This window comes from Podarcis muralis, chromosome 7 (genome assembly GCF_964188315.1).
Source record: "Podarcis muralis chromosome 7, rPodMur119.hap1.1, whole genome shotgun sequence".
Lineage (NCBI taxonomy): Eukaryota > Metazoa > Chordata > Lepidosauria > Squamata > Lacertidae > Podarcis > Podarcis muralis.
The window spans coordinates 23,042,335-23,068,671 of record NC_135661.1 but is presented as its reverse complement, the minus strand read 5'-3'; the positions used below and the strand labels follow the sequence as shown (position 1 = coordinate 23,068,671).

Genomic DNA, 26,337 nt, shown 5'->3' with positions numbered 1-26,337 from the left:
CAGCTCTGTTAACACGTACGGCCATTTTCCTTTCAGTCCAGAAGAGCAACCCAAGCTGTTTCCCCCTTCCCTGTGTGCACTTTTCTATTGTTCTACCACAAATGTTGTTTCTTTATTAAATTACGAAGGGCGAGCACAATCAGTCCAGAGCCAAATGTGTGAAATGACTCTCGAGCCCACAAAATCACAACCGCCGGTAATGGGGCCTGCACTGTGGTCGGTTTCCTTCGATTCACCACACCCGTTGTGCTGTTTGAGACCGCTTTATTTGGCCAGAACAGCCGCGGCCTCTGGGGAACCCCCAAAAGTGGAGTCCCCAGGCCTATAAATCACACAGAGGCATTTGCACACACACACAGAAATCAAGTCACGTTCACAAGCAGAGATTGCAGTTAGATAACCAGGCAAGGGCCTTATCAGGAGAGCAAGGGTAACATCACAGGCAGGCGTTTGAGGAAGAAGAAGGCTGCAGATTCATCTATGGTAAGGTTACCAGATTTTTTTCAAAGAATCCAGGGACACTTTAAAAAAAGAGAAAAAAGGTTATTTTTTTTAAAGTTATTATTATTTTTTTAAAAGAAGTAATATCTTCTCTTCTGTGGTCTCCTCTGTCACACGGCCTTCCTCTGGGCCCCAGCCTGCTCTCTTGGAGCACTAGCCGCTGTAGAGTAGGCTCGGGCCGGGCCTGGGCTTGGCCACGTGTCCTTGCCCTCCCAATGGTCTCCTGCCTTTCTTCCTCAGTAGCAGTAGCGGTGTGGCAAGTTTGGGGCTCCCCTCTTTTTTCTCCTTCCTCTTTCTCTTCCTTCTCCTTCTCCTCTCCTCCTCCTCCCTGCATCAGCTTCGGGGTTTTCTTGGCGCTGCTGGGCAAGTCGGCCAAGTGGCCGGGCTCTCTCTCTCCTGGCTCGATTTGGGTCACGGGCGGGGGGGGGGCGTCAGTGGTTCCCCCAGTTGATGCGCTGGGCGTCCCCTGTTTCCCCCTCGGCAGTGGCAGTGGCAGCAGCAGTCTCAGCAGCCCAGAGCCAGCCTGGTAGCACAGTTGGCTCTGGCTGGCTTCAGGAACTGCTCACTGCCATGGCGCCCGCCATTTTGCCTCACCGGAAGTCCCCATATGATGTGTCTTGTGCCGTTGAACCAATCACACAACATTCATTCCCTACTAATAAATCTACAACACTTAAAATACAAATCCGGGGACATTAAATGAAATCCGGGGACATTCAGGGGATGGATTTTGTCCAGGGACAGATTTGTAAATCGGGGGGGGGGGGGCTGTCCCCGGGAAACGGGGATGTCTGGTAACCATAATCTATCGGCGCCTGCAAATTCCTTTGCACTTCTCCATGGACATCAGCCTGGATAGCTCAGTTGGTTAGAGCATAGTGCTGTTAATGCCAAGGTTGCAGGATCGATCCCCATATGGGACAGCTGCATATTGGTTGGACTAGATCAGGGCTTCCCAAACTTGGGTCTCTAGCTGTTTTGGGACTACAGATCCCACCATCCTTAGGTAGCAGGACCAGTGGTCAGGGATGATGGGAAGTGTAGTCCCAAAACAGTTGGAGACCCAAGTTTGGGAAACACTGAACTAGATGATCCTTGTGGTCCCGTCCAACTCTACAGTTCTATGATCTCGGATCTTTTACAACATCTCACCCTCCTCCTCTTACTGTCTATGTATCTTCAGTGTGTTATGTCACTATGTTTTCCAACACAGCATGGTGGGTCAGAGCTGCCTGCCTGTCTCTGGCATTGTTGTGGGTTGCCTGGACAGCGGTGGGCATGGGGCTGTGGCAACGCAGTGAGTGGGAGTACCGGATTGGTTCCACCAGTGCTCCCAGCATCTCCAGCACCCCACTGGTTCGTCATATTGACAAGACGGCTGGAACTCAATAAAAATCTTGTACATACCCACTCGTCTCTGGTAACAAAGGTTCGACTCCAGGTGACCAAACCTGATCCAATATAGATAAGATTCCTTCTCTATTCCCACCCCCATTCTTTGGGTGAACTAGATACCTTAAAATGTTTAGCATTTATGGGCAGGCTTGCTAGTTAAAAGGTTTGTGTGATCACCTTCACCTTTTAGTGATTTGCAAGTGATTTTACTGATTTTATTGATTTGCAAGGCTGGAGTTGCACCATGGGAACAAGTGCCATTGAAATTTGGTCTGTAGGAGATCTGGGTTCAAAGTTAGGGCATCAAAAGCCTGGGTAGCAGAGAAGAACAAAAGGTAGTCCCGGGTTCAAATCCCAATTGAAATCTAGATTTGCCAAGTATAGCCACACACCCCTCAGCCTATGTTCCTGATTGCTGAGGTGGACATTGACCGCAGTAGTGGCAGCCCAGTTACAGTGAGGGTGGGGCACTGTCCCAACAATTTCAGTCTGCGCTCAGCTAGCCCCCACCTGCCTGATTTCTTGCTTGCTACTTGAGGGTTATTGGCACCAATAGCGTAGTGGTAAACTGAGAAGTGCAGGACCCCTTCTTAATTGTCACAGCCTCGCCCCTTCTAAGATTATACAACTTCCTAATATTATACTGTGCAGTAATTTTATAGTTGCACAATAATAATAATAATAATAATAATAATAATAATAATAATAATAATAATAATAATGGATGCATTGCAACAATCAATTCAGATCTTTGTGTCTTGCCATTCAGCTGCATACATTGTTATCTGCGCTCGCACATGGGCAAACGATGCGTCAGTTCAGATCTTTGTCTTCTGCTTTTCAGCTAGATCTACCACTTTCTGTACACAGAAATGGGCAAACGATTTGGAGCGCTCCGATGCCTTCTTTCCGGAGTGACTTCAGTTTTGTTTTCCTTGAGGTTCCATTGTGCATAACAGCACTTGGAATGCACTGTTCTCTTGGAACCAAAGCGCCTTGTGTTTTGAGTGCTCCTAAATGCTCAGCTTTGGCGCATGCAGAGCTCCAGAGTGACCCTAGGAGCCAATCTTCAGTGGCCAACTCAACTCTCTTCACTCAGATTGCCTCCAAAGATCACAAAGGGAGAGAAGAATTCTTTTCAATGGCTAGCAGGCTTCTGTGTCATGCTGATTGGGCAGCTGTAGGACTCTGGAGGGAAGGCCCCTGCTGCAGAAATAGTAAAGGGTCTTGACCCTCCACAGTCCCAGACCACTACATTTGTGGGTGGCCCTGCCTGTCAGCTCCTTGTAGAATTCAGCAGCAAGGAGGAGGAGGAAAGTGGGGACAACTCTAGAATTGGTTGGCTCTACCTTTCTTTGGGACGCAGGTGGTGCTGTGGTTTAAACCACAGAGACTAGGACTTGCTAATCAGAAAGTCGGCGGTTCAAATCCCCACGACAGGGTGAGCTCCCGTTGCTCCGTCCCTGCTCCTGCCCACCTAGCAGTTCGAAAGCATGTCAAAGTGCAAGTAGATAAATAGGTACCACTGCAGCGGGAAGGTAAATGGCATTTCCATGCGCTGCTCTGGTTCGCCAGAAGCGGCTTAGTCATGCTGGCCACATGACCCGGAAGCTGTATGCCGGCTCCCTTGGCCAATAAAGCAAGATGAGTGCCGCAACCCCAGAGTCTGTCATGACTGGACCTAATGGTCAGGGGTCCCTTTACCTTTACCTTACCTTTCATTGGCTCTGACTCCAGTTACCATTTGGGCTCCCTGCCTTCCATTCCACCTTCCAACACTGTCTGACCACGTGGTAAGGCTCTCAGATGTAGCTGGAATCTGTTGTGCACAGAGCTCTCTGTCCAGGGTGCCACTGAAGCCTTCAACCGTCCTTTTGTACCACTGGGGGCCATTACTCGGAACAGCACTGTTCTATCCCCGCCTCCTTCCTGCCGTGATTGGTTCTCACCTCCACTGCCAACTGCCAACAGCTGCCCATGGAACTTCCTGGCGCCGTTCTCCTGACTGAATCTCGCAATGGTGTTTGGTTTCCTGGCGCCTGTTTTCAAGGGAAAATAGGGACTGGCTGACATCATTCTCTACTCACCTGTACAGAAAAGCTGTGGTCAGTCTGGATCCTCTCTGCCTATTTATCCCCGAATGTCCCTGTGGGAATTACAGTGGTACCTCGGGTTACATATGCTTCAGGTTACATATGCTTCAGGTTACAGACTCCGCTAACCCAGAAATAGTACCTCGGGTTAAGAACTTTGCTTCAGGATGAGAACAGAAATCGTGCTCTGGCGACACGGCAGCAGCGGGAGGCCCCATTAGCTAAAGTGGTGCTTCAGGTTAAGAACAGTTTCAGGTTAAGAACGGACCTCCGGAACAAATTAAGTACTTAACCCGAGGTACCACTGTACTCTCCATCGGTTTCATAGGAACGTAAGAAGATGCCTTACACAGAATCAGACCAATGGTCCATTTAGCTCCAGGTTTCAGGCAGGTGACATTCCCCGCCCTACAAGGCTATGCCCTGGGATTCAACCTGCAACCTTCTGTAAGCAAATCCCTTAAGACAGGGTTGGAACAGCTCAGCCCCCTGGGCCAAATCTGGCCCTCCAAGTCTCTGGCCTCTGTATCTGGCTGCGATTTTCAGCGTCTGAACAGATGTGATTTTCGGCACCGCAGAAGCGAGTCCCCGCGCCACACTGCGCCAGTTTTGTGCAGCACGTGGGGACTCGCCAGGCAGGCGGCTCAGTTCAGGGGTGGCTCGCAGGCCGGTTAAATGGCCCCCGTGGGCCACTTTTGGCCCATGGGCCTTAGGTTGCCTACCCCTGCTCTTGTGTATTACACTTTTTATTGTGATGTATTCAATATTTTTTAAAAATCAAACTCTTGTTATGGAAATTGCCAGGGTGGATTTGTTTTATGCTTCTTCACTCATTTCAGATCAGAATGCATCCAGTTCTTCCAGAGTGGCTAAATATTGTATTTACTGCAGCATATAAAACATGCCTGGGACTGATTTTATTTATTTATTATTTATTTTTTATAGTTTTGTTTTCTATGCCTGGCATTCTAAATCACAGAACAGTTATTAGTAATTTTATTGCTGTACCCTTCTGTTTGGTTTGGCATTGTTTTATACATTTGCACAGTTTCTTTTCTGAATATTGCTCATCGACTGTTAATTCCTTTTCCACAGGTGGGCCCTGGTTTCTGAGCCCTGCTTCAGAGAGAATGAAAAGCGAAGAGGAAGACAAACCCACTGAAAGGGTGAGTTGGGAGAGTGCTCTATCCAGCTGCATTTATAATCATTGGCCATCTAAAGTAGGGTTGCCATACATCCGGGATTCCAATGACAGAATCAGCATCCGGGTGTGGGTGTGTGTTGGGTAATCAGCAAAATGTCTGGGTTTTTGAAACTTTCCCAAACCTCAACAACTTTTTGTGTCTGGATTTGTATTTCTTGAAATATGGCAACTATACCTAAAGCAGAGAAGGGGAACATCTGCCAGACTCTAGATGATGATGATGATGATGATGATGATGAATACCCTGCAAATATGATTCAGTTGCTGCAGCCACTCTGGGCGGCTTCCAACACATATAAAAAACCATAACAAAACATCAAATGTTAAAAACCTCCTGATACAAGGCTGCCTTTAGATGTTGTTGGACTCCATCAGCCCCAATTGGTGTGGCAAGAAATTATGGGAGCTGGCGTTCAGTAATATCTAAAAGGCCACATGGTACCCAGCCCTGATCAATCTGATGTACAACTGTTTTCCAGGATGGCGATGACATGTAAGCCTATAATAATGTTGCAGGCTTGAGGGGCTCAGTCTGGGGTCCCTTGCAGGCCTGTGATTCTATGTATCTACTGAGGCTTAGAAATTGAGTTGCCATATGTCAGGGACCGTGCTGAGGAGGGCTGCACAGAGGAGGAATGGTGGGAGCCTTCCCCTCCCCCTCCCCCTGATCCGGATCCTGAAACTTCCCAGGAGCAGGAGGACAGTATAGATTTGGAATAGTGGTTTGCAGATGGACATGGTTCAGAAGGCAGAAGCTGGGAAATGGGGAACAGCTAGGACATGGGTAGGCAACCTAAGGCCCGGGAATCGCCTTCTCAATCCGGCCCGCGGACGGTCTGGGAATCAGCGTGTAGAATGTGTCCTTTTATTTCAAATGCATCTCTGGGTTATTTGTGGGGCATAGGAATTTGTTCATATTTTTTTTAAAAAACATAGTCCGGCCCCCCACAAGGTCTGAGGGACAGTGGACTGGCCCCCTGCTGAAAAAGTTTGCTGACCCCTGAGCTAGGAGAGGAAACACTGGAAGAGAGAGGGTTAACAGATTCACTGTCTCTGGAAAGCATTCATCTGCTCAGCCCAAGGTCAAGAAGAGCTGATGAGGTGGCAGCACAGAAACCACAGTGGTTATGAGATCAGGTTACAAGACACAGAAGTAACGTGGATGACTAGGGATGAAGTGGGTGGAACCCTTAACTGGGAGCACCGCCATGCCTAGGACAGGGATTCTTTGTTCTCTCGCTGTGATCATTAAAGTTTCTAACTGGTAAGAATACTCATTTCCTTGGTTCTACTTATCTACTGCCAAGGAGGTGGGGGGAGGAAGCCGATTCCCTGAAGCCTGAGACCATATTTCAAAAAGCAAAAATCCAGACATAAAAGTTGTAGAGTTTTTTGCGGTGTTTTTTGGCAAAGTTGTGGAGCTTTCTTTGCAAAATCTCAAAACAAAAAATGATGTTTTTGAGCTATTTTTAAGGAAATTCACCAAAAACAACACTTCCGACATGGGTTGCCATATGTCCGGATTTTCCCAGACTTTTCTGCATTTTTCCGCCTGGCCGCAGTTACAGATGGCCGAATCCCAGCTATGTCTGGGAAATTCTGGATGTATGGCAACCCTAAATTCTAGCAAGATCGAATTTTCATTATCATCGAGACCTGCAAGGCCTCTTTTTCAAGCAAATGTGTCATGCATCAGAATCTAACAAATATTTATGGAGGTTGGACCCCGTATGCTAAAATTCATGGTTTCTTCTGCTCTGTTCCAATAGAAACTGACAAGCATCCTGGTGCTAGCTGCAATGACTGCTGGTTTTGGATCGTCTTTCCAATATGGCTACAACGTCTTTGTGATCAACTACGCAGCAGAGGTATGGTCTGTTATTATTTGTTCAGAGCATTCGCACGCTATTCTTAATATATGTAGGGTTTGGTGTCAGCATTGCTTGTGCAGGTTCTTTGCTGTTCACTTGTGTTCCTTTGATGGTGAGAGAGGTTGGGGTTGGCCTAGGGTGTGGTTGTTCATTTGTGGTTGGCTGTGGTGGTCTTTGTTTTCATGTGTGAGTGGGGTGGGTGGGTGTTTTGGATCAGGTTAGCCATACTGATTTGTATGCTGTTGGTGGATTTTTGTCATTGTCTTGTTGGGCTGTGTGTGTGATAAAGGGGAGCCATACTGGGGTGAAGGCATCATCTTCTATTTGTCTCCATGTCAGTTTCAGTTTATTGGTTAGTTTTTCTAGTAAGGCTGTTTCCCATACTATTTGGCACCAATTCTTCAATGGGAGTTCATCTAATGACCAGCAGGCACAGCAGTGGTGTAGCATGGGCTGCCAGTGTCCGGGGCCATGTGGGAAAGGGAGGGAGGGAAATGGCATGCACATTCAACTGCCTAACGGCATAGCTGTCAACCGTCCCTTATTTGGCGGGAAAGTCCCTTATCCCAGTGCTGTGTCCTGCTGCTGTCCCTTATTGATGATGTCCCTTAAATTTCCAGGGTTTCAAAGGAAGCAGCTCCTCTCCCTCCCTCCCTGCCGGCCAGGGAGGAGGGAGGCTCCAACTGTGCTGCTTGGCTGCATTGCTCACCCAATAAGGAGTCTACGAACGACTAGGGGGTGGAGCTTGCATGCCTTGTGCCGATCAAATCGGCTGCGTTGCCTGGGTACTCACCTTTGCTCAGTGCTTCCCAGCAGAGAGGTGACGGTGGTTTTCCTTGCTGCATCCCCTTTGCCGGGTTGCTGCGCTGTGGGAACCACCGCTTGAGGCTTTGTTTGGCTGCTGGCTGGGCTTTCTGCCTTTGGTTTGGAGGGGCTCAGAAGTTGAACATACCTGTGCTTGGAAAATCCCTTATTTGGGCTGCTGATCCCTTATTTTCGAGGCTGCTGGTCCCTTAATTTCAAATCTGTAAGTTGACAGCTATGGCTAACGGTGTCTGCATCAACCAGGAGATTGCAGTCACTGAGATAAGAAAAGAAGAATCGTTTCTCTGGGGAGGTCACTTCCTGGTTCGCATGGAGAAGCGACAGAAGCACACAGCTGTATTGAGGCAGCACCAGCTGTCAAAATTTTGCGACCCTAACAATTTTGCGCCCAGGGCAACCACCCCTGTGCCCCACTATGCTGTGGCACAGTTCAGGGGCAAGAGGATGGAGCTGAGCTTTGGGGCAAAGCTGATGGAGCGAACTCAGCTTCCCATCTCTCCCACTGGTGGAATGGCTGAGGGAGAGGAGGCACAACAGCCTTGCAGTGTGGGCAACTCCTGTATGCCTGAAGGAGCGTCTCCACCCCCATCGTTCAGCCCGGACACTGAGATCCAGCGCCGAGGGCCTTCTGGCGGTTCCCTCATTGCGAGAAGTGAGGTTACAGGGAACCAGACAGAGGGCCTTCTCGGTAGTGGCACCCGCCCTGTGGAACACCCTCCCTTCAGATGTGAAGCAGCTATCCTATCTTTAAAAGACATCTGAAGGCAGCCCTGTTCAGGGAAGTTTTTAATATTTAACGCTGTATTGTTTTTAACACTTGATTGGGAGCCGCCCAGAGTGACTGGGGAAACTCAGCCAGATGGGCGGGGTATAAATAATAAATTATTATAATTATTGCAGGGGGTCAGTGAAAATGTTCTACCTTTCCCTATTTAGCACAGACATTTCTGGTATTTGTTCTGTCATTTGCAGAAGATGGGGGGGGGGGAGGAATGGGACCTTGGACCACTTGCACACAATAAGTTTAATAAGAAGCAGAGAGGCAGAAGGTTCAGGTGAGTAACACGGTCCATCGATATGCTAATCCACACCTAAACATGTTTTCTCCCTTCATGGTGGAAAGATCCGCACTATATATTTACTGCACATTTAAAGAACATGAGTTCCCCCAAAGAATTTTGGGAACTGTTGTTCTCCCCTTTTGCAGAGCTACAGTTTCCAGAACCCTTAACCAACTACAGTGGTACGTCGGTTAAGTACTTAATTCGTTCCGGAGGTCCATTCATAATCTAAAACTGTTCTTAAACTGAAGCACCACTTTAGCTAATGGGGCCTCCTGCTGCTGCCGTGCCGCCAGAGCATGATTTCTGTTCTCATCCTGAAGCAAATAGTACCCTTAACCCGGGGTACTATTTCTGGGTTAGCGGAGTCTGTAACCTGAAGCGTATGTAACCCGAGGTAAAGGTAAAGGGACCCCTGACCATTAGGTCCAGTCATGGCCGACTCTGGGGTTGCGGCGCTCATCTCGCTTTATTGGCCGAGGGAGCCGGCATACAGCTTCCGGGTCATGTGGCCAGCATGACAAAGCCACTTCTGGCGAACCAGAGCAGCGCATAGGAACACTGTTTACCTTCCTGCCGGAGCAGTACCTATTTATCCACTTGCACTTTGACGTGCTTTCGAACTGCTAGGTGGGTACCACTGTACAGTTCCAAGGATGCTTTGGGGAAAGCCATGTCCTTCAAACGGGGGTTGAGAGAGTGTGCGTTTGCAAACAAGGATGTTGAACGAGAACCACAAACACGGTAGTCAAGGCTGCCTTGCCCCTCCTGGTCAGATCTGCATGGCCCCCAAACCATGGTTTACTGTGGCTTAATGTGCAGGAAGAAGACCCTGATGCTGACTGCTGCACACTCTTCTCTCCTAGTTCATTAAAAGCTTTTACAACGAGACCTACCGATGGAGGAATCACATCAGCATAGACCACAGCTTGCTCCTATTCCAGTGGGGTCTGACGGTTTCATTCTTCCCAGTCGGAGGCATGGTTGGGTCTCTTTTGGTGGCTCGTCTGGCAGATAATTGTGGCAGGTACAGTGATAACTCAACCCTGGAGATGGAGGTTAATTGGGAGAGAAAAGGAAGGCACGAAGTAGGGCAGATACCCCACCATGAGAATCTGTGCAAAAAACTGAAGTGTGCAAGCGACACACATAGTCTTCTTAGTCTCTCTATTTTGCTTGCTTTCTTGCCACCTGGAGATTCAAACTTTCCCTCTACTACCTGGAGGGGAACGGGCTAACCTGGAGCTCTGGCAATCCTAGTGAATGACCTTCTTATCCCAGGGCCTATGAAAGCACTATGGGGAGGGTGTTGGAGGGGAAAGGCTGTGTGGCTTCTCCTGATCCAAATCTCCCTTTTACAGGAAAAGAATCTACATCAAAGCATAGGAAGCTGTCTTATGCTCAATGAGGCCATTGGCCTACCTAGTATTGCCAACACTGACTGGCAGCAGCTCTGCAGGCTTTCAAACAGGGGAGATTCCTAGCCCTACCTGGAGACACCAGGGATTGAACCTGGGATCTTCTGTTTGCAAAGCAGGTGCTCATACTGCTGAGCTATTACCCCTCCTTTAAGACAAATGGTCCACCTAGCTCAGTATTGTCTACACTGACTGGCAGCAGCTCCCCAGCTCAGCGTGGTTTAGGCCAGTGTTCTTTGACCTTGGGTCCCCCAAAATCGTTGCACTACAACTCCCATCATTCCCAAACCAGTTTAATCAATGGTCAGTGATGGTGGGTGCAGCAGTTCAGCAACACCTAAAGTCAAAGAAGAAGAGTTTGAAGAAGAGTTTGGATTTGATATCCCGCTTTATCACTACCCGAAGGAGTCTCAAAGCGGCTAACAATCTCCTTTTCCCTTTCTCCCTCACAACAAACCCTCTGTGAGGTGGGTGGGGCTGAGAGACTTCAAAGAAGTGTGACTGGCCCAAGGTCACCCAGCAGCTGCATGTCGAGGAGCGGAGACGCGAACCCGGTTCACCTGATTACAAATCTACCGCTCTTAACCACTACACCACACTGGCTCAGAATACTGACCTACACTGACTGGCAGCAGCACTCTGAGGGAATCAGAACAGGGGTGTTCCTAGCCCTATGTGGAGATGCTAGGGAGCAAACCTGCCTGGCCTTTCCAACAATTAACGAAACCAGGACAAAGTACCAGTAATTGAATAGTAGCAGCAGTAACAGTAGCATAGCAGTTGCAATTTCCTCTGCCTGATACTTTCCCATCTGCTTTTATACATCCATCAGTATCCACCCTGCCCTTTTCCCCCTTGCCTTTTCAGAAAACGTACTTTGCAGGTGAATAATATTTTGGCCATAATCTCTGCTGTCCTCATGGGCTGCTCCAGAGCAGTGCACTCCTTTGAGTTCATCATCTTTTCACGTTTGGTTATTGGAATATGTGCAGGTGAGTCGGAGACAGGAGGTGTTGTTTAAATATATATGCTGGGCATGCACGTGCTTTGACCTGGGCCTCTCCAGACATCCTGTATATTGTGCATTCACAATTATTGTGATCGTGATGGTATTGGGGTGGTATTGGCTTGTTTACTGTTTCACGCCTGCAAATGTTTTGGGGGTGGCTGCTTTGCTTCCTACAGACAGCGGTACAGTGGTGCCTCGCAAGGCGAAATTAATTCGTTCCGCAAGTTTTTTCTTCTTGCGAGTTTTTCGTCTTGCGAAGCACGGTTTCCCATAGGAATGCATTGAAAATCAATTAATGCGTTCCTAGGGAAACCGCTTGCCAGGCTGGCGGTGCGGAGAAGGGCTTTTCTCCCCACCGCAAGCCTTCAGGACAGGTACAGGAACAGAGGGGAAGGCGCGCAGCGCTTTCCCTCTGTTCCCGGGGCTTGCGTGGGAGGAGGGTTTTTCCTCCCCACCGCCAACATTCAGAACAGCATTCTGAATGTTGGCGGTGGGAAGGAAAACCCTCCTCCCACCCCAAGTCTTCAGGAAAGCCATCCGAAGCCGGGCGGCGGGAGAAGGTGTCCCCGCCCTCCGCCTGCGCTTCCCCACTGTCCCGGAGATTTTCCTATGGGCTTTCGTCTTGCTATAGAGTCCTTTGTAGGTTCTCCATCGGTCAGAGAAAATAACAGAGGCCAACCAGAGAATATTGAGAAGCAAAGCAGCTCGTAAGCCTGATCTTTATTGAACTGTTGCAACTGGGTGCCCCCTTCACACGCAGGAGGAGGACCCAGAACCCAGGTGTGCCAGCCCTTATATAGACATTTAAAATTGCCCGCCCTGGAGTCCAAGACCACCCCCAGAAACATCATACATACATCACAGAAGGGGTGTAGCCCAAGACCACCCCCCTAGACACATCATACCTACATCACACAAGGGGCGGTCTGCAACAGAAATCTGAGTGCGTTGTTTATCTCTTCTGACAGATTACCTGTTAATGCTCATTTGATTGGATGCTCTGGGGAGCCTGGCCAGTCTTTTGTGATGACAAATACTTAGTTCCTGAGCCAGGTCACAGGCTCACCCTATTCATACACAAATATACCCTTAAGACAGGCTTTGTGAATGAAAAGACAATGAGAAGAGTTTTCCATTTTCCTTTGACCTCGCAGAGAAAACATTTGGTCAGTCTGGGAGCCAAAATGGCTCCAGGGCTGCCCTCCTGTGCTGCCTCAGACATGTGGCCCATACATTTATGTACATGTTTGCCTGGCACATCCATGAACATTTATTATATATATAGAAGACCTTACATTTTTTTATTTCAATCGGGATCTGGACTAAGACACCAACTGCAGAGCTGGGCCAGATGGGGAAATCCTGGGCTGGCTTATGTAAACCAGAGTACAACAGAGGCCATTAACAAGACAATGGAACTCCCCTCTCGCCCCTAGGTGTGAACAGAGACTGGGGATTTGGAAGGTTGCCAGGGTAACTGCTCTGGGGGAGGGCAAGGGGTTTTCTGGGAGGAAGAAGGGGCAAAAAAAGCTGAGATCTGTCTTGGAGAGGGAGGCGAAAAGTTCACAGCTGTGGGCCATGTTGTAAGATCTGGACTTCCTCCATGCAGACAGAAGGTGTAAATAGGTGAGTGAACCATATTTCTTGAAGCATGACAGTCTCCGCCGCATCTTCTGTTCTCCAAAGGGACACAGACTTGGGACCCCATGGGCTCTTGCCACCACTTGGCAGAGGGAGGGGCAGGCACCCAGCTTTTTAAACAGTCTGCTCTGAGTAGGATTTTGCATTGTCTGTGAAATATACTCGGAGTCGAGTGTGGATTTCATGCTCTTTACTCAGCTCATAGTAGTGAGGAATGAATGTTTCCCCAAAATATCTGCTTTATATACATTATTTACACAATGGGCCGCACGTGATTGGCTAATTCCGGGATTCTCCCGTGGGCCAATCAGGTTGTGGATTCACTTCCACCTGGAGCTGGATTGGGTGGCTCCTGCGGACCAATCATACTGCTGCATTGTTCTAGGACCAACCAGACTGCTGCATTCTGAATCCTATTGTTCTAGGACCAATCAGACTGCTGCATTTTGGATCCTATTGTTCTAGGACCAATCAGACTGCTGCATTCTGAATCCTATTGTTCTAGGACCAATCAGACAGCTGCCTTTTGGATCCTATTCAACTCAGTACATAACAGTCTGCCAGCCCAGAAATACGTTCAGATGCTTCTGCGCGTAGCCTATGCACATTCAATTGCCTCCCCCCCCCCCCTTGTCAACAGGGATCTCCTACAGCGTGGTTCCCATGTACCTCACAGAGATTGCCCCCGAAAACCTGCGAGGAGCCATAGCCATAACCGGCCATTTCTTTATCATCTTTGGTAGCCTGATGGCTCGCATATTTGGGCTTGACAAACTCCTAGGGACCCAAGAAGGTAAGTCTGAGAGATGCCCCCTTTGGCCTCTTGACACAGAGGTGGCTCACATTGCTTCAAGGGTCAACCCTCTAGCCACGCCCACTTCTACACTCTGGCCACGCCCACAAAGTTTGAATGTGAGCGTGGCCGGCCCATTTAATTTTTTAAACCCACCCACTCACGCACACCTGGTATCCTGTCCAGACATGTAGTTCTTGACATGTGGTTTAACAACCAATCTGTCTCTATAGGGAACTCTGGGAACAGTAGCTCTGTGAGGGGGAATAGGGGCAACTCTCAGCCCCTTTTGCAAACTACAGCTCCCAGAAGTCTTTGGGGGGAGAAGCCATGAGGGTTTAAAGTGGTATCATAGCACTTTAAATGTATGGTGTGAATTTGGATCCTGTGTGCAACATGGTGTTATATGAAAAAACTGCTCCTTTTTCCTTATGTGGTATTCCCATATAGAGTCCTTAAGTGGGTTCCCTATTGGTAGGAGAAAGTAACAGAGGCCAACCAGAGTATATTGAGAAGCAAAGCGCCTAGTAAGCCTGATCTTTATTCAAGGAACTGTTGCAACCAGGTCCCCACTCACCACACACAGGAGGGAGGAGAACCCTGAACAATGGTGCGCAAGCCCTTATGTAGACTTTTGAAATTGCCCACCCTGTATGCCAAGACCACCCCCCTAAAACATCATACATACATCACAGAAGGAGGCGGTCTACAGCAGAAATCCTGCCTGCCAGGATACCTAATAATGGCCACTGATTGCATTACCTGGGCAGCCTGGGCATTCTTTTGTGGTGGTTAATACTTTAGTTCCTCAATCCAGGACACAGGCTCACCCTATTCATACACAAATACGTCCTTAAGACAGGATTTGTAAGCAAAAGACAATGGGAAGGCTTTCCCCATTTGCCTCCCTGACTGCAGAGGAATACAGTGGTGCCTCGCAAGACGAAAAGATTCCGTTCCACGATTCTCTTCGTCTAGCGGTTTTTTCGTCTTGCGAAGCAAGCCCATTGACAGCTTAGCGGATTAGCGCTACAGCAGTCTAGCGGCTTTTCACGATCAGCTGTTAAGCGGCTTATCAGCGGAACAGCTGATAAGCGGCTTAGCGTCTTAGGAAAAGGGGGGGAAAGCGGAAAAAAAACCGCGGGGACTCGCAATATTTTTTCGTCTTGCGAAGCAACCCCATAGGGAAATTCGTTTTGCGAAGCGCCTCCAAAACGGAAAACCCTTTCGTCTAGCGGGTTTTCCGTCTTGCGAGGCGTTCATCTTGCGGGGCACCACTGTATTTAAGGTCATTGGGAGAGTCAAAATGGCTTCAGGATTGCTCTCCCATACTATTTCAAACACATGGTTAATATATTTAGATATGTGTGCATTTATGAATATTTATTCTATACAGTGGTACCTCGGGTTACATACGCTTCAGGATACATACGCTTCAGGTTACAGACTCCGCTAACTCAGAAATATTACCTCGGGTTAAGAACTTTGCTTCAGGATGAGAACAGAAATCGTGCTCCGGCGGTGCGGCGGCAGCAGGAGGCCCCATTAGCTAAAGTGGTGCTTCAGGTTAAGAACAGTTTCAGGTTAAGAACGGACCTCCAGAACGAATTAAGTACTTAACCCGAGGTACCACTGTATTTGAGACCTTAAAATTCTTATAACAGTGGTCTTCAGGTTTATGCCTTGCTCCTAGAATGCTTGGTTTATATTGTTTGGTTATTCCTATCCAGTCATTGTTTGCTTTTTCTTTGTTATTGTTTATAACTAAAACAGACCAAAAATTATTTTTTTAAAAAAGAAATTCACATTGAGGTGGCGGAACGGGGTGGGGGTGACAACACGCGCAACAACACACACCTTGGCGGGGGCCAGATACTGTCTCTGCTCTATGGATTAGCCACCTAGTTATGCTATCACATTTCATGTCTCTTACCATCTGTGTGCAGGTTGGCCGTTCCTACTGAGCCTCACTGGGGTTCCGGCATTATTTCAGCTCATCTTCCTGCCCTTCTTCCCCGAAAGTCCTCGGTACCTCCTGATCCAGAGGCATGACGAAGAAGCAGCCAGAGAAGGTAGAACTGAATGGGAAAATGTGGATGTGGTTATTATCATCAGTCTTCATGCCCCAAACCTTTAAGCCCAGGGTTGTACGCCACTAATTAGAGTAGACCCACCGAAGTGAGTGAGCACCAAAAGCGCTGCTGTTTTCACTTTCTGTGCGAGGTGGCCTAATAAGAGCCTGCTGGATCAGGCCAATGACCCATCTAGTTCACCATCCTGTTCTCACAGTGGCCAATGAGAAGGAACAAGCAGAAGATATAGAAGCATGATTAGTTGTGCCAACAGGGTAAAGAACAGCTTCTATCCATGGGCTGTTAGGCTACTGAATGAAAAGATAACAACAGGGCAACTGACTTTCGGGTTTGGTGGGTGTGCGTCAGTAAACGAGGGAAATTAAGACTAAGAGAGCTCAGTGGGGGGTGCTCGTGTAATCTCACTGTATACAAGTTGTACAAGTGACGATAAAGTATTTCAATTTCTTTTTTTAAATTTTTATTATTAAAATAATTCAACATTAATACACACATATTGCGAATATACAAGCATACAAACATACATTTCATACAATCCTTAAAAATGTTCAAACGTACCTACACTCAATCCCACAGATAATTCCCTTTCCCATCACCACCCACCACCCCTCACCCCACCTTTGTGTTAGACTTCCAATCTACTCAATTGCAATTTCTTTCCACTTCTATTACTTTCTTTCACACACCTTTAACCTAATTTCATGCTCCTTTTTCTATTATACATTGTTATCCGTCTTATTTAGTATTTCAGTATTTAAAACAGAACTTGTTTATTCTAATAGGAGTTCTGATTTTTCAATATGGTCTCGAAAGAGAAGATAGAAAGGCACTGGAAGGTGTTTAAAGGATACTTGCAAAACCATATCAATTTCAGTTTCAATTCCAGACCTGAGCATGAGCCCCTTCCCCTCCTGTGGTTTCCCGCAACTGAGATTCAGAGGCATTCCTGCCGCCTCCAACCGTGGAGGCAGAACACAACCATCAAAACTAGTAGCAGTTGATACTATAGCCTTCCTCTCCATCAACTTGCCCAATTCTCTTTTAAAGCCATCCAAGTTGGTGGCCGTCGCTGCCTCCTGCAGGAGAGACTTTGGTAGTGCACTGAAGTCGTTTCTTTTGTCTGTTCTGAATCTTTCAACATTTAGCTTCCTAGGATGTCGGTGAATTCTAGGGGGGGGGGGGGGGAGAAGCTTCTCTCCACCCACTTTCTCCATGCCACGCGTAGTTGTAGCACAAGGGAATTTGCAGGGTGCCTTCCGGTCTCCTGCAATTTTGCAAGAGGGATTCCTGTGCATCCTTGAACAGTTTTGCACATTGAAAGTGATTTTAAAATGCTATTTTGCCCTAGGACAACAAATCTCCTCCTCCTTTTTAAAAAAAAAAAATCGACTTTTGGTAGTTTGGAAAGTGATGGAGGAAAGCATGGAATGAATGAATGGTTAAAGGGAAATTGTAAAAACAACCCAAAAGCAAACCAGAGAATGCTCCTTGTCATATAGCAAAAGTAAAGGGACCCCTGACCATTACTTCCAGTCGTGACCGACTCTGGGGTTGCAGCGCTCATCTCGCTTTATTGGTCGAGGGAGCCGGCGTACAGCTTCTGGGTCATGTGGCCAGCATGACTAAGCCACTTCTGGTGAACCAGAGCAGCGCACGGAAACACCGTTTATCTTCCCGCCGGAGCGGTACCTATTTATCTACTTGCACTTTGACGTGCTTTTGAACTGCTAGGTTGGCAGGAGCAGGGACCAAGCAACGGGAGCTCACCCCATTGAGGGGATTCGAACCGCCAACCTTCCGATCGGCAAGTCCTAGGCTCTGTGGTTTAACCCACAGCGCCACCCACGTCCCCCTTATCATATAACCACCCCGTAAAGATATCTGAAAGAATGTTAAATATAGACTGATTGTATGCTGTAGTCTAATCTCTGCATAAACTGGCTATGTTCTCTTTAGGCTCAGTGTTGAACTCAGCAGGGGGGAGGAGGAAGATGGGGACAAATCTAGAACTCATTGGTTTTACTCACCATTGGCTCTAGCGCCTCCAGCCGTTCGCTCTGGCGCCCCCTACTGTTGGCCTCCCTGACCTCTGCCATATCAGTTCCAGCGGGCACCAGCCTCCACTGCTGGAAGAGGCAGTGTGTACAGACTGGGGGTGGGGGGCGCTAAGAACCTTCCAAATGCTGCTGAGCCGACATGGGTGGTCTGTGGCACTAGTAAGCCAGTCGTCTCCTTCCACACAGCCTTGGTGAAGCTAAGGGGCTGCGACAATGTGGAGGATGAAATTGAAGAGCTCCACGAGGAGGACCTTTCTGAGGAATTGGAAAAGGATATGGACATCTTTACGATGTATCACATCGATGACATATGGAACCACCTCGTCTCTGCCGTCGTCTTGATGGGCGGGCAGCAGCTCACTGGCATTAACGCGGTAGGGCAATCTCCCCGAGGAGAACGGGCCTTTTCGGTGGTGGCTCCTGCGTGTGGGATGCTTTCCGCAGGGAAGCCTGCCTGGTGCCCTCGCTGGCTGATTTGAGGTGCCAGGCAAAAATGTTTTCAGCCAGGCGTTTGGCCTTTAGCCTGGAGAACTGTAGATATTGTGGCCTCCTCTAGTGGGTGGGATATTGAGCAGTGAAAAATCCCCCTCCTCACTGGCTCTCTGTGGAGAACCGAAATTAAGACTGAAAAAACGATAGAAACTGAAATGGACAGATTTGTCTGTATCCTGATAGGGGGTCATCATTCAGCTAAGAATGTCTGTTTCTCCTTTCAGGCCAGCTATTATATGGAGATACTCTACATGTCTATGGGGTTAGAAAAGAAAATTGTCGGGTATATCAGCATAACGATATACATTTTACTTATGTTCATAACTCTCCTGGTGGTAAGATTCTCTCCCATTTCTACATCAACACCGACGTGATGAGCTCCAGTTGTTGTGGCCTACAACTCCATAATCCCTAATCATTGGTCACACAGGCTGGGGCTGATGGGAATTGTAGTCCAAAAATGTCTAGAAGGCATCACGTTCGTCTCCCCTGATATGAATGTTTAGCTCCTCCTTGTAATGCTTCTACCCTTGGCCTACTCCAAAGGCCAGCACTTTTATAGTGTGTGTCTGTGTTAAGCTGGCTGAGTTGTTCCAGTTTCCTACAGACAAACTACAAGTCCAGGTTCAGATGGCATGCAAAGACAAACCATGGCTTAGCTCACAGAGGAGGGGCAAAATGGCTGCCATTGCCTCTCCAGAGATCTGGGTGAAATCTAGACACAAAAAACGCTGTGGAAATGCTTTTGAACAAAGTTTTGAAAAATTTATTGGATTTGCCATAGCTCACCATCGCCATCTAGTGTCACATTTGTATAATGCACTTTACAACCCACTTTAAACGTTTTATTTGCAGCTGTATAGCTGTGTGCCTGGTTTGGCTTAGGGTTAAGTAAAAACAGAGCTTCCACCTCTGGGCCCATCCAGGCTGTTGCTAATTTCAGGTGGGATTCAGATGGGCTCAATCCCCAGTTGCATCTCCAGGTAGGGATGGGAATGTACTCTGCCAGAAACTCTGGAGAGCTGCTGCCAGCCAGTGTAGTCAATACTGAGTTCGATTGGCTAATGGGCTTCACTCAATATAAGATAGTTTTTTATATTCCTACGTCTGTAGGGCTATAGTTCAATGGTAGAGCATCTGCTTTGCAGGCAGAAGGTCCTAGGTTCAATCCCCAGTATCTCAAGGCTAGGGAAGACACCCTGGCTGAAACCCTGCAAAACTACTGCCAGTCAGTGTAGACATTGCTGAGCTAGAGGGATGCAATGGTCTGACTTGGCACAAGGGAGCTTCTTAGGTTCCTAATCACATACTAACCAATGAGCGGCGAGAGCTGATTGGGAGGTTTAGCGCAACAAACCCTCTTCCCCAAAATCCAGGAAGCAACAAGGAAATGCACTGGAATTATCTAATCTCCCTGTAAGGTAATGAATATGGCCACCCATTAAATAGCTGACATCTCCCTGCAAATAAATCAGAATGTATGCTCAATAGGCAGGCCATCTTGAAGCACCCTTCCTCTCTCTTTCTAACTTCCCTGTTTTTTGTATCCGTTAGATCCGTTTTGCTGATTCTTCGGGGCACAGAAATCTCCTACTCAGTGGCTTGGGGATCTGTAGCATTACCTGTGTCCTCTTAGCCATGGCGATTGAATTACAGGTCTGTATTGCAAGTCCGCAAACTCATGATGTCTGACGCTAAGCACCCACCAACGCGGTGCCCTCAGTTCTTGGGACAATGGTAATAATAATTTATCTGTTGCATTTCTTAGTGTTTTTTGTTTGCAGAAAGTAAAGTCCCCAAGGGACTTGCAATGTAAGACAAAAATAAAAACCAACATAAAACTGAAATAAAATAAAAGCTAAAAGCATTCTTATGCATGAAACAAAGGAGGCCACAATATCCCAAACTGCCCGAGCCTGGCTGAAAAGAAACATTTTTGCCTGGTGCCCCCAAGTAGTTAGTGATGGTGAACCTCCCTGGGAAGAGAGCATTTCATAAGCAGGTGCCACCACTGAAAAGACCGTTCTCCTGTTGCCACTCTATGGAGATGGCACATGGAGAAGAGCATCAAATGATGAATGATGCTGATTTTGTGTAGTGGATGCTGCTGTAATGGAAATTATGGGTTGCAGTCAACTGAATCCTACTCAGAGGGAACCCATTATAATTATGTGGTGTGGTGGTCAGCTGGTGTGGTGCAGTGATTAGATCAGGGGTCAGCAAACTTTTTCAGCAGGGGGCTGGTCCACTGGTCCTCAGACCTTGTGGGGGGCCGGACTATTTTTTTTTTTTGGGGGGGGGAATGAACAAATTCCTATGCCCCACAAATAACCCAGAGATGCATTTTAAATAAAAGCACACATTCTACTCATGTAAAAACACCAGGCATGCCCCACAAATAACCCAGAGATGCATTTAAAATAGAAGGACACATTCTACTCATGTAAAAACACGCTGATTCCTGGACCATCCGCGGGCTGGATTTAGAAGGTGATTGGGCCGGATCTGGCCCCTGGGCCTTAGTTTGCCTACCCATGGATTAGATTGTTGGATTGGGGTGTGAGGAGAACTGGGTTCGAATCCCCACTTGGGTCACAAAGCTCACTGGGTGTGACCTTGAGGCCAGCCCCTGCCTCTCCGCCTAACCTACCTCACAGGGTTATTGTGGGAGAGGGAGAATCATGTGTGTGCCACCGGCACATCCTCAGAGGAAAAGGTGGGATAGAAATGCAATAGATAATTAAATAATAAATGAAGAAATCCATTAACTTCAGTGCTGCATACCAGCCGAGATGAGCTAAAGTCCATTAACTTCAGCGAGTCTGCTCTGAGTTGGACTGGCATTGGATAAAACCCTATAATTTTATTGTTCATTTATTTCTACAATCACGGAACATGAACATTTACACATTGACAAAATGGTAGCTCTGTGGGGGAAGCTCAGGAATTTCTGGCACCAAACTGCAGTTCCAAGAATTGCTTGCAGGAGGTGATGACAATTGAACTGGTATAAAACTGAGAAATTTTGCAGGACAGAGCAGATGGGCTGTTAATTAAACCATGTTGTTGTTTTATTGTTGTTTTGATTTCCTTCCTCCCAAAGGAGCCCAGGGTAGCACATGCAGCAATGATAATTTTTTTAAAAAAAAACACACAACTCAAAGCAATTTTAAAACACTCTAAAACCAGTTAAAAACCTTTTTATGTATAAAAAAACAGTTAAAAACACTCTTAGCTGGTGATCATAGGGTTGCCAAGAGCAGTGTCTTTCAGCCATTAAATGCATAAATAAATAAATAAATAAATAAATAAATAAATAAATAAATGCCTAGGTTAAACAAGAGTGTTATTAAATTCCTGAAAGTAAGTAATGAAGGGAGAGGGTGAGAGATGCACCACACCAGGGAGGACATTCCACAGGCAAGGAGCCACCACTGAAAAGGCCCTGTTATGTTTCAATGCCAGCTGGGCAGTCCCCAGTGGCACCACCACCAACAGGGTGCTGATCACCTGCTGATCGTAGGGTCTGAGATGGTCTGAGGTGCTAGGGAGAAGAAAGCACCACTGAGTTCAATGGAGCTTATGCCCAAGCATAGGAACACAGTCACGGTCCTATTAAATAGGGTTTTCTGGTGATAATGATTGCAGTAGTGGAGTATCTATGTCATTTGCAACCACAGCACTGTCTCTGCCTGAACTGTGAGTCCCTTTCTCCAACAGAAGACCATCTGGTGGATGTCATATGTCAGCTCATCTTTCGTTACCTTCTTCCTCATTGGACAGTCCATCGGGCCAGGTAAGCTCTCTGATGAAGATGATTTATGAGACTTGTCCATGTCTTGTTACACTGAGCTCTCCAGTACAGTGGTACCTTGGTTTACGAACTTAATCTGTTCCAGAAGTCCATTCTTAAACCAAAGTTTCTTAAACCAAGGCGTGCTTTCCCATAGCACCAGGGGACACAATTTACACTCAACAGGAAGTGGAACAAACCAAAACACCTACTTCCGGGTTTGCAGCATTCTTAATCCAAGTTGTTCATAAACTAAGCTGTTCTTAAACCAAGGTACCACTGTACTGACATAGTTGGATGAAGACACACTCAGTCCGTTAAAATAGACTTCCGGGGTGGCGCCATCGGCAATGGCGGACTCCCTCTGACTTGGAGGGACCAGCTCCGCATGAAACGGGTCCTTTCCGCTGCGGCGAAGCGGGGACCCTTCTGGAAATCACAGGCGGATGAAGCCTGTGACCGTGGGACTCGGCGGGCACCCTTAGCGCCCCCCCAACCCACAAAGGAACCCACTAACGGGCTCCGAAGCGACGAGGGGGAAGTGGCGCGGTGCTGTGAGTCAATTGCTTTTTCTGCGGAGCGAAGCCACATAGCCGTTGCCGGAGAGCGCTGCCTTTTTCCTGGGACAATTTGGCATCTAAAATAACCACCTGTGAGTACTGAAACATTGAACATTTGGACTTTAATAAAGAATTGGCGAAATAGAAAGGAATTTGGACTTAAAATTTACCCTAATTTGGTACTGAAACGGGAAGGTCTAAACAGGAAGTCAGCCTTCCGTTTCCTTGTAGCCAGAACAAAGCAAAGACAACGTAAACTAGAGCTTTGAAAATCACTTTCAAAGGATTGGCTTTCATCATTTAAAAATTGCTGAACCCCCCTTCGGTAGCAGGAGAAGAAGGGGGATCTTTTTTGGGCTGTTTAAACCTGCAGAAGTGAGTTTAAAACAAAGTAATTTTCCACCGTCCTGATCCTGGAGCGGGGTGTCAGAATTGACGTTTGAAGCTCATTGACCAGAAACAAATGTCTCTGACAGATAGTTAAGAGAAGAGAAACATAGTGATTCCATTGTTTCCTTTCGCATTTTAAAAGAACAAATATGGACAAAATATCTTTAAAAAGAAACTTTGTTGCTATTGTTATCAAAAGAGAGAACAACTAGAAGCTTTCCCCCTAGAGGGGGACTGTGAAATTGTAACTAATTCCTGGGAGCTTGCAGCTGCCTCAGATAACAACCGTGGGAAAGGATTTGTGACCTTGCAGGACAATGTCTTCAGAAGCACTGTTGGGTGCTCTCTGCAAAATAAATGCCCTATTGGATCAGTTAAGCCAGAAGACGGATTTAATGACTAATGCGGCCGGAACCTTTGAACAGGTAGTGGCAGCTCCCATAATTCTCTGGAGCAAGCCACGACCGTTCAAAGTGACATCGTAGCATTTTAAATATATGGCCAGGATGTTCAGGGCTCCTTGAGGAAGCACAAGAGATGAGTAGCATAGATAAACTTCCCTGTTTAGGGAAGTTTTTAATGACTGATGTTTTAATGTACCGGTACTTTTAATATTTTGTTAGAAGCCGACCCGAGTGGCTGGGGAAACCCAGCCAGATGGGCGGGGTATAAATAAAAAAATATTGTTATATTATTATTAGCGAAAATGAAAATGGGGCATTCTCTCTCTCCTGGCCCAGATCCGGTTCCAGTGGTGATTGTAGCAGAGCTGTTCCTTCAGTCATCCCGGTCCACTGCCTTCGTGGCTGGGGGCTGTGTTCACTGGTTCTGCAAATTCGTTATCGGAGTCGTGTTCCTTCAGATGGAGGTAAGTGGCTTTGGCTAATACATCTTAGAGGAGTCCCAAGTTATCAAGCCTGAGCTTCCACAGACTCCACCTGCCATGAGGCACCATTGGCAGCGGCAGCAGCAATGTTCTACGCTTATGATAACACTTTATTCTCCTTCTAATTGTGCTGTTTTAAATGTGCATTTGATACTTGACTTCCTTTAGCAATGTTTTCTTTTGAAATGTTTAAGATAATGGTTTTTTGTGTGTTGACCTTGCTGCGTTAAATGTGCATTCTGTAGCTGGCCTCCTTTGCAATTAAGATAAAGGTTTCCAAAATTTCTCAAATTAGATAATTACATAACGACTATGTTTCATAGATTGGCTTCCCTCCCTCCCACCTACCCACCCACCCCTCCCTATGTTTTTATTCAAACCCTTTTCTGCTGCGTTATATAATAAACTCTTCTCTATTACAAAAAAAAAAAAAAAAAAAAATCCTTCTAGTACAATTATTTTATTGTTTTTCGTCCACTGCTCATATCTCAAATCCTGCCTGCAATTTCATTTGGCTATAATGCTTTTTCAAATAGCCCCCAAAAGGCCTTCACTCATCTATTAAAAAGTTTGTCATTTCGATCTCTTGGTTTAGCTGTCAGCTTTGCCATTTCTGCATAGTCTGTCACTTTCAGAAGCCATTCCTCCTTCAGAGACTGGTTTTCTGAAGCACCTGCCCCCTCCATTAAACCTTGCTTTAGCTGTGTTGAACAAGGGTGTTAAGTTGTGGGTGAGCCATATCAGACGACACAGCGATTCTTCAGACAGCTCTTGTTTATTCACATGCCAGAACAGAACTGAACTGAAGGGTTCAGCCAGCCTGCTTATATAGAGCTCCACTAGAATTCAACAATAACCATTTTCTGTAACTATCCAATCACTGAACGTCACTTTCAATCCCTTATTTGCATATGTGGACCTGAGTGAAAACTATCTACAGTATCCCCCTGCTGGCCCAGGGTGAGAACTTCAGTACATAACAAAGGGTGCTTCAGAGAGCAGTTTGCCAAACCGCTCTGAGAAGTGCCTCCGATCTCTGCCCCGTTAAACAGCTTGCATGGGCTGCCTGCTTGCTCGCTTGCCTGCCATTATGCTGGAGTTGGTGTGGCTGCTACTATCTGTAGCTTGATGACGTTCTCTTACACACATTCCATTTCGTGCTCTTTCTCTCTATCCTTTTCTCTCTTTTCTCTCTCCAGATACACATTGAGCCTTACAGTTTTCTCCTCTTTTGGCCTCTCTGCGTAGCCATCTTAATTTATGCCTTCAAGCAGATCCCAGAAACCAGCGGCCAGAACTTCCTGGATATCAGGAGGACCGAGGCAATCCGAATGACCAGGACCCTCCTGCTCATGCAAATCTCAGAGGACTAGAAACTTGGGAGACAGTCCATGCAGCGATTTGGAGATATTCTGTTCGGTTGGCCCATTGGTGATCGCAGCAGTTTCCCTTCTGGTCTGACTGAACAGCCTGGACTTTATTCCTTCTTTTTCCTACACTGGACTCCGACTGCCACCACCTCTCACTATTGGCTTATGTACCTACCTGAAGGGTCATAGGCTACCCATCCGTGCTTTAATCAGTCTTAATAAAAGCTGGATCAGCCACTCATGCAGAGACACAGCAGGGAACTTCATTTCTGGATGATGCGTCCAGCTCTCAGGCACCTATAATCCACATATGGGGGACCAGATGTCTCCAGATGTTGCTGAACTGTGACTCCCATCACTACTGGCCATGGTGGCTGGGGCTTATGGGGGTTGGACTCCCACATCAGGAGTCCCCCATCCCTCCCACAACATCACGAGTTCCCCATCCCTCCTCTAACAGATCTAGAGTTATGCCCAATGGCCATCCTACTCAGAGTAGACCCATTGAAACTAATGAACTTGGCTTCCTCGATATCTTTTTTAAAAAGAAAAAACTGTCTAACAGGCTATTTTTCTATTGGTGCTTATTGCTCAGCCTTCATTATCATTATTACATTTTTGTTGATAATAACACATGCTGTATAAACTGAAGTATAATAATAATAAATCCACGTGTGATGTATATCCCTGTTTCCAGGAAGTCTCTGTGTTTCTTTTCATAGAATCATAGAATTGTAGAGTTGGAAGGGACCCTGAGGATCATCCAGTCCAACCCCACGCAATGCAGGAATATGCAGCTGTCGCAGACAGGGATCAAACTCGCAACCTTGGTGTTATCAGCACCACACGCTAACCAAGTGAGCTATCCAGGCTCTAACAACCACA

At 47.1% G+C, this 26,337-nt stretch overlaps 1 protein-coding gene across 2 annotated transcripts; it reads left to right on the top strand.

Annotated features, from left to right (window-relative positions):
* Positions 1-388: 388 nt before the first annotated feature.
* LOC114602481 (solute carrier family 2, facilitated glucose transporter member 5-like) lies at positions 389-26,111 on the top strand. Of its 2 annotated transcripts, none has more exons than XM_077931382.1 (13): positions 389-483; positions 5,085-5,155; positions 6,963-7,061; positions 9,817-9,977; positions 11,236-11,360; positions 13,659-13,811; positions 15,758-15,883; positions 18,148-18,335; positions 18,678-18,788; positions 20,008-20,109; positions 22,174-22,249; positions 23,937-24,064; positions 25,282-26,111. In XM_077931382.1, the coding sequence occupies exons 2-13, from the start codon at positions 5,120-5,122 to the stop codon at positions 25,453-25,455; spliced, it is 1,479 nt and encodes a 492-aa protein (XP_077787508.1). In that variant the 5' UTR covers positions 389-483; positions 5,085-5,119; the 3' UTR covers positions 25,456-26,111. The 2 variants fall into 2 exon arrangements, with proteins under 2 accessions (XP_077787508.1, XP_028596577.1); XM_028740744.2 differs by lacking the exon at positions 389-483 and adding an exon at positions 3,614-4,001.
* The last annotated feature ends 226 nt before the right edge of the window (positions 26,112-26,337 follow it).

Coding starts and splice junctions, on each gene's coding strand:
- LOC114602481 (XM_077931382.1), top strand. CDS start 5,120: ATGAAAAGCGAAGAGGAAGACAAACCCACTGAAAGG. Junction 7,062..9,816: donor TGATCAACTACGCAGCAGAG/GTATGGTCTGTT, acceptor CTTCTCTCCTAG/TTCATTAAAAGCTTTTACAA. Junction 20,110..22,173: donor CCATGGCGATTGAATTACAG/GTCTGTATTGCA, acceptor TTTCTCCAACAG/AAGACCATCTGGTGGATGTC.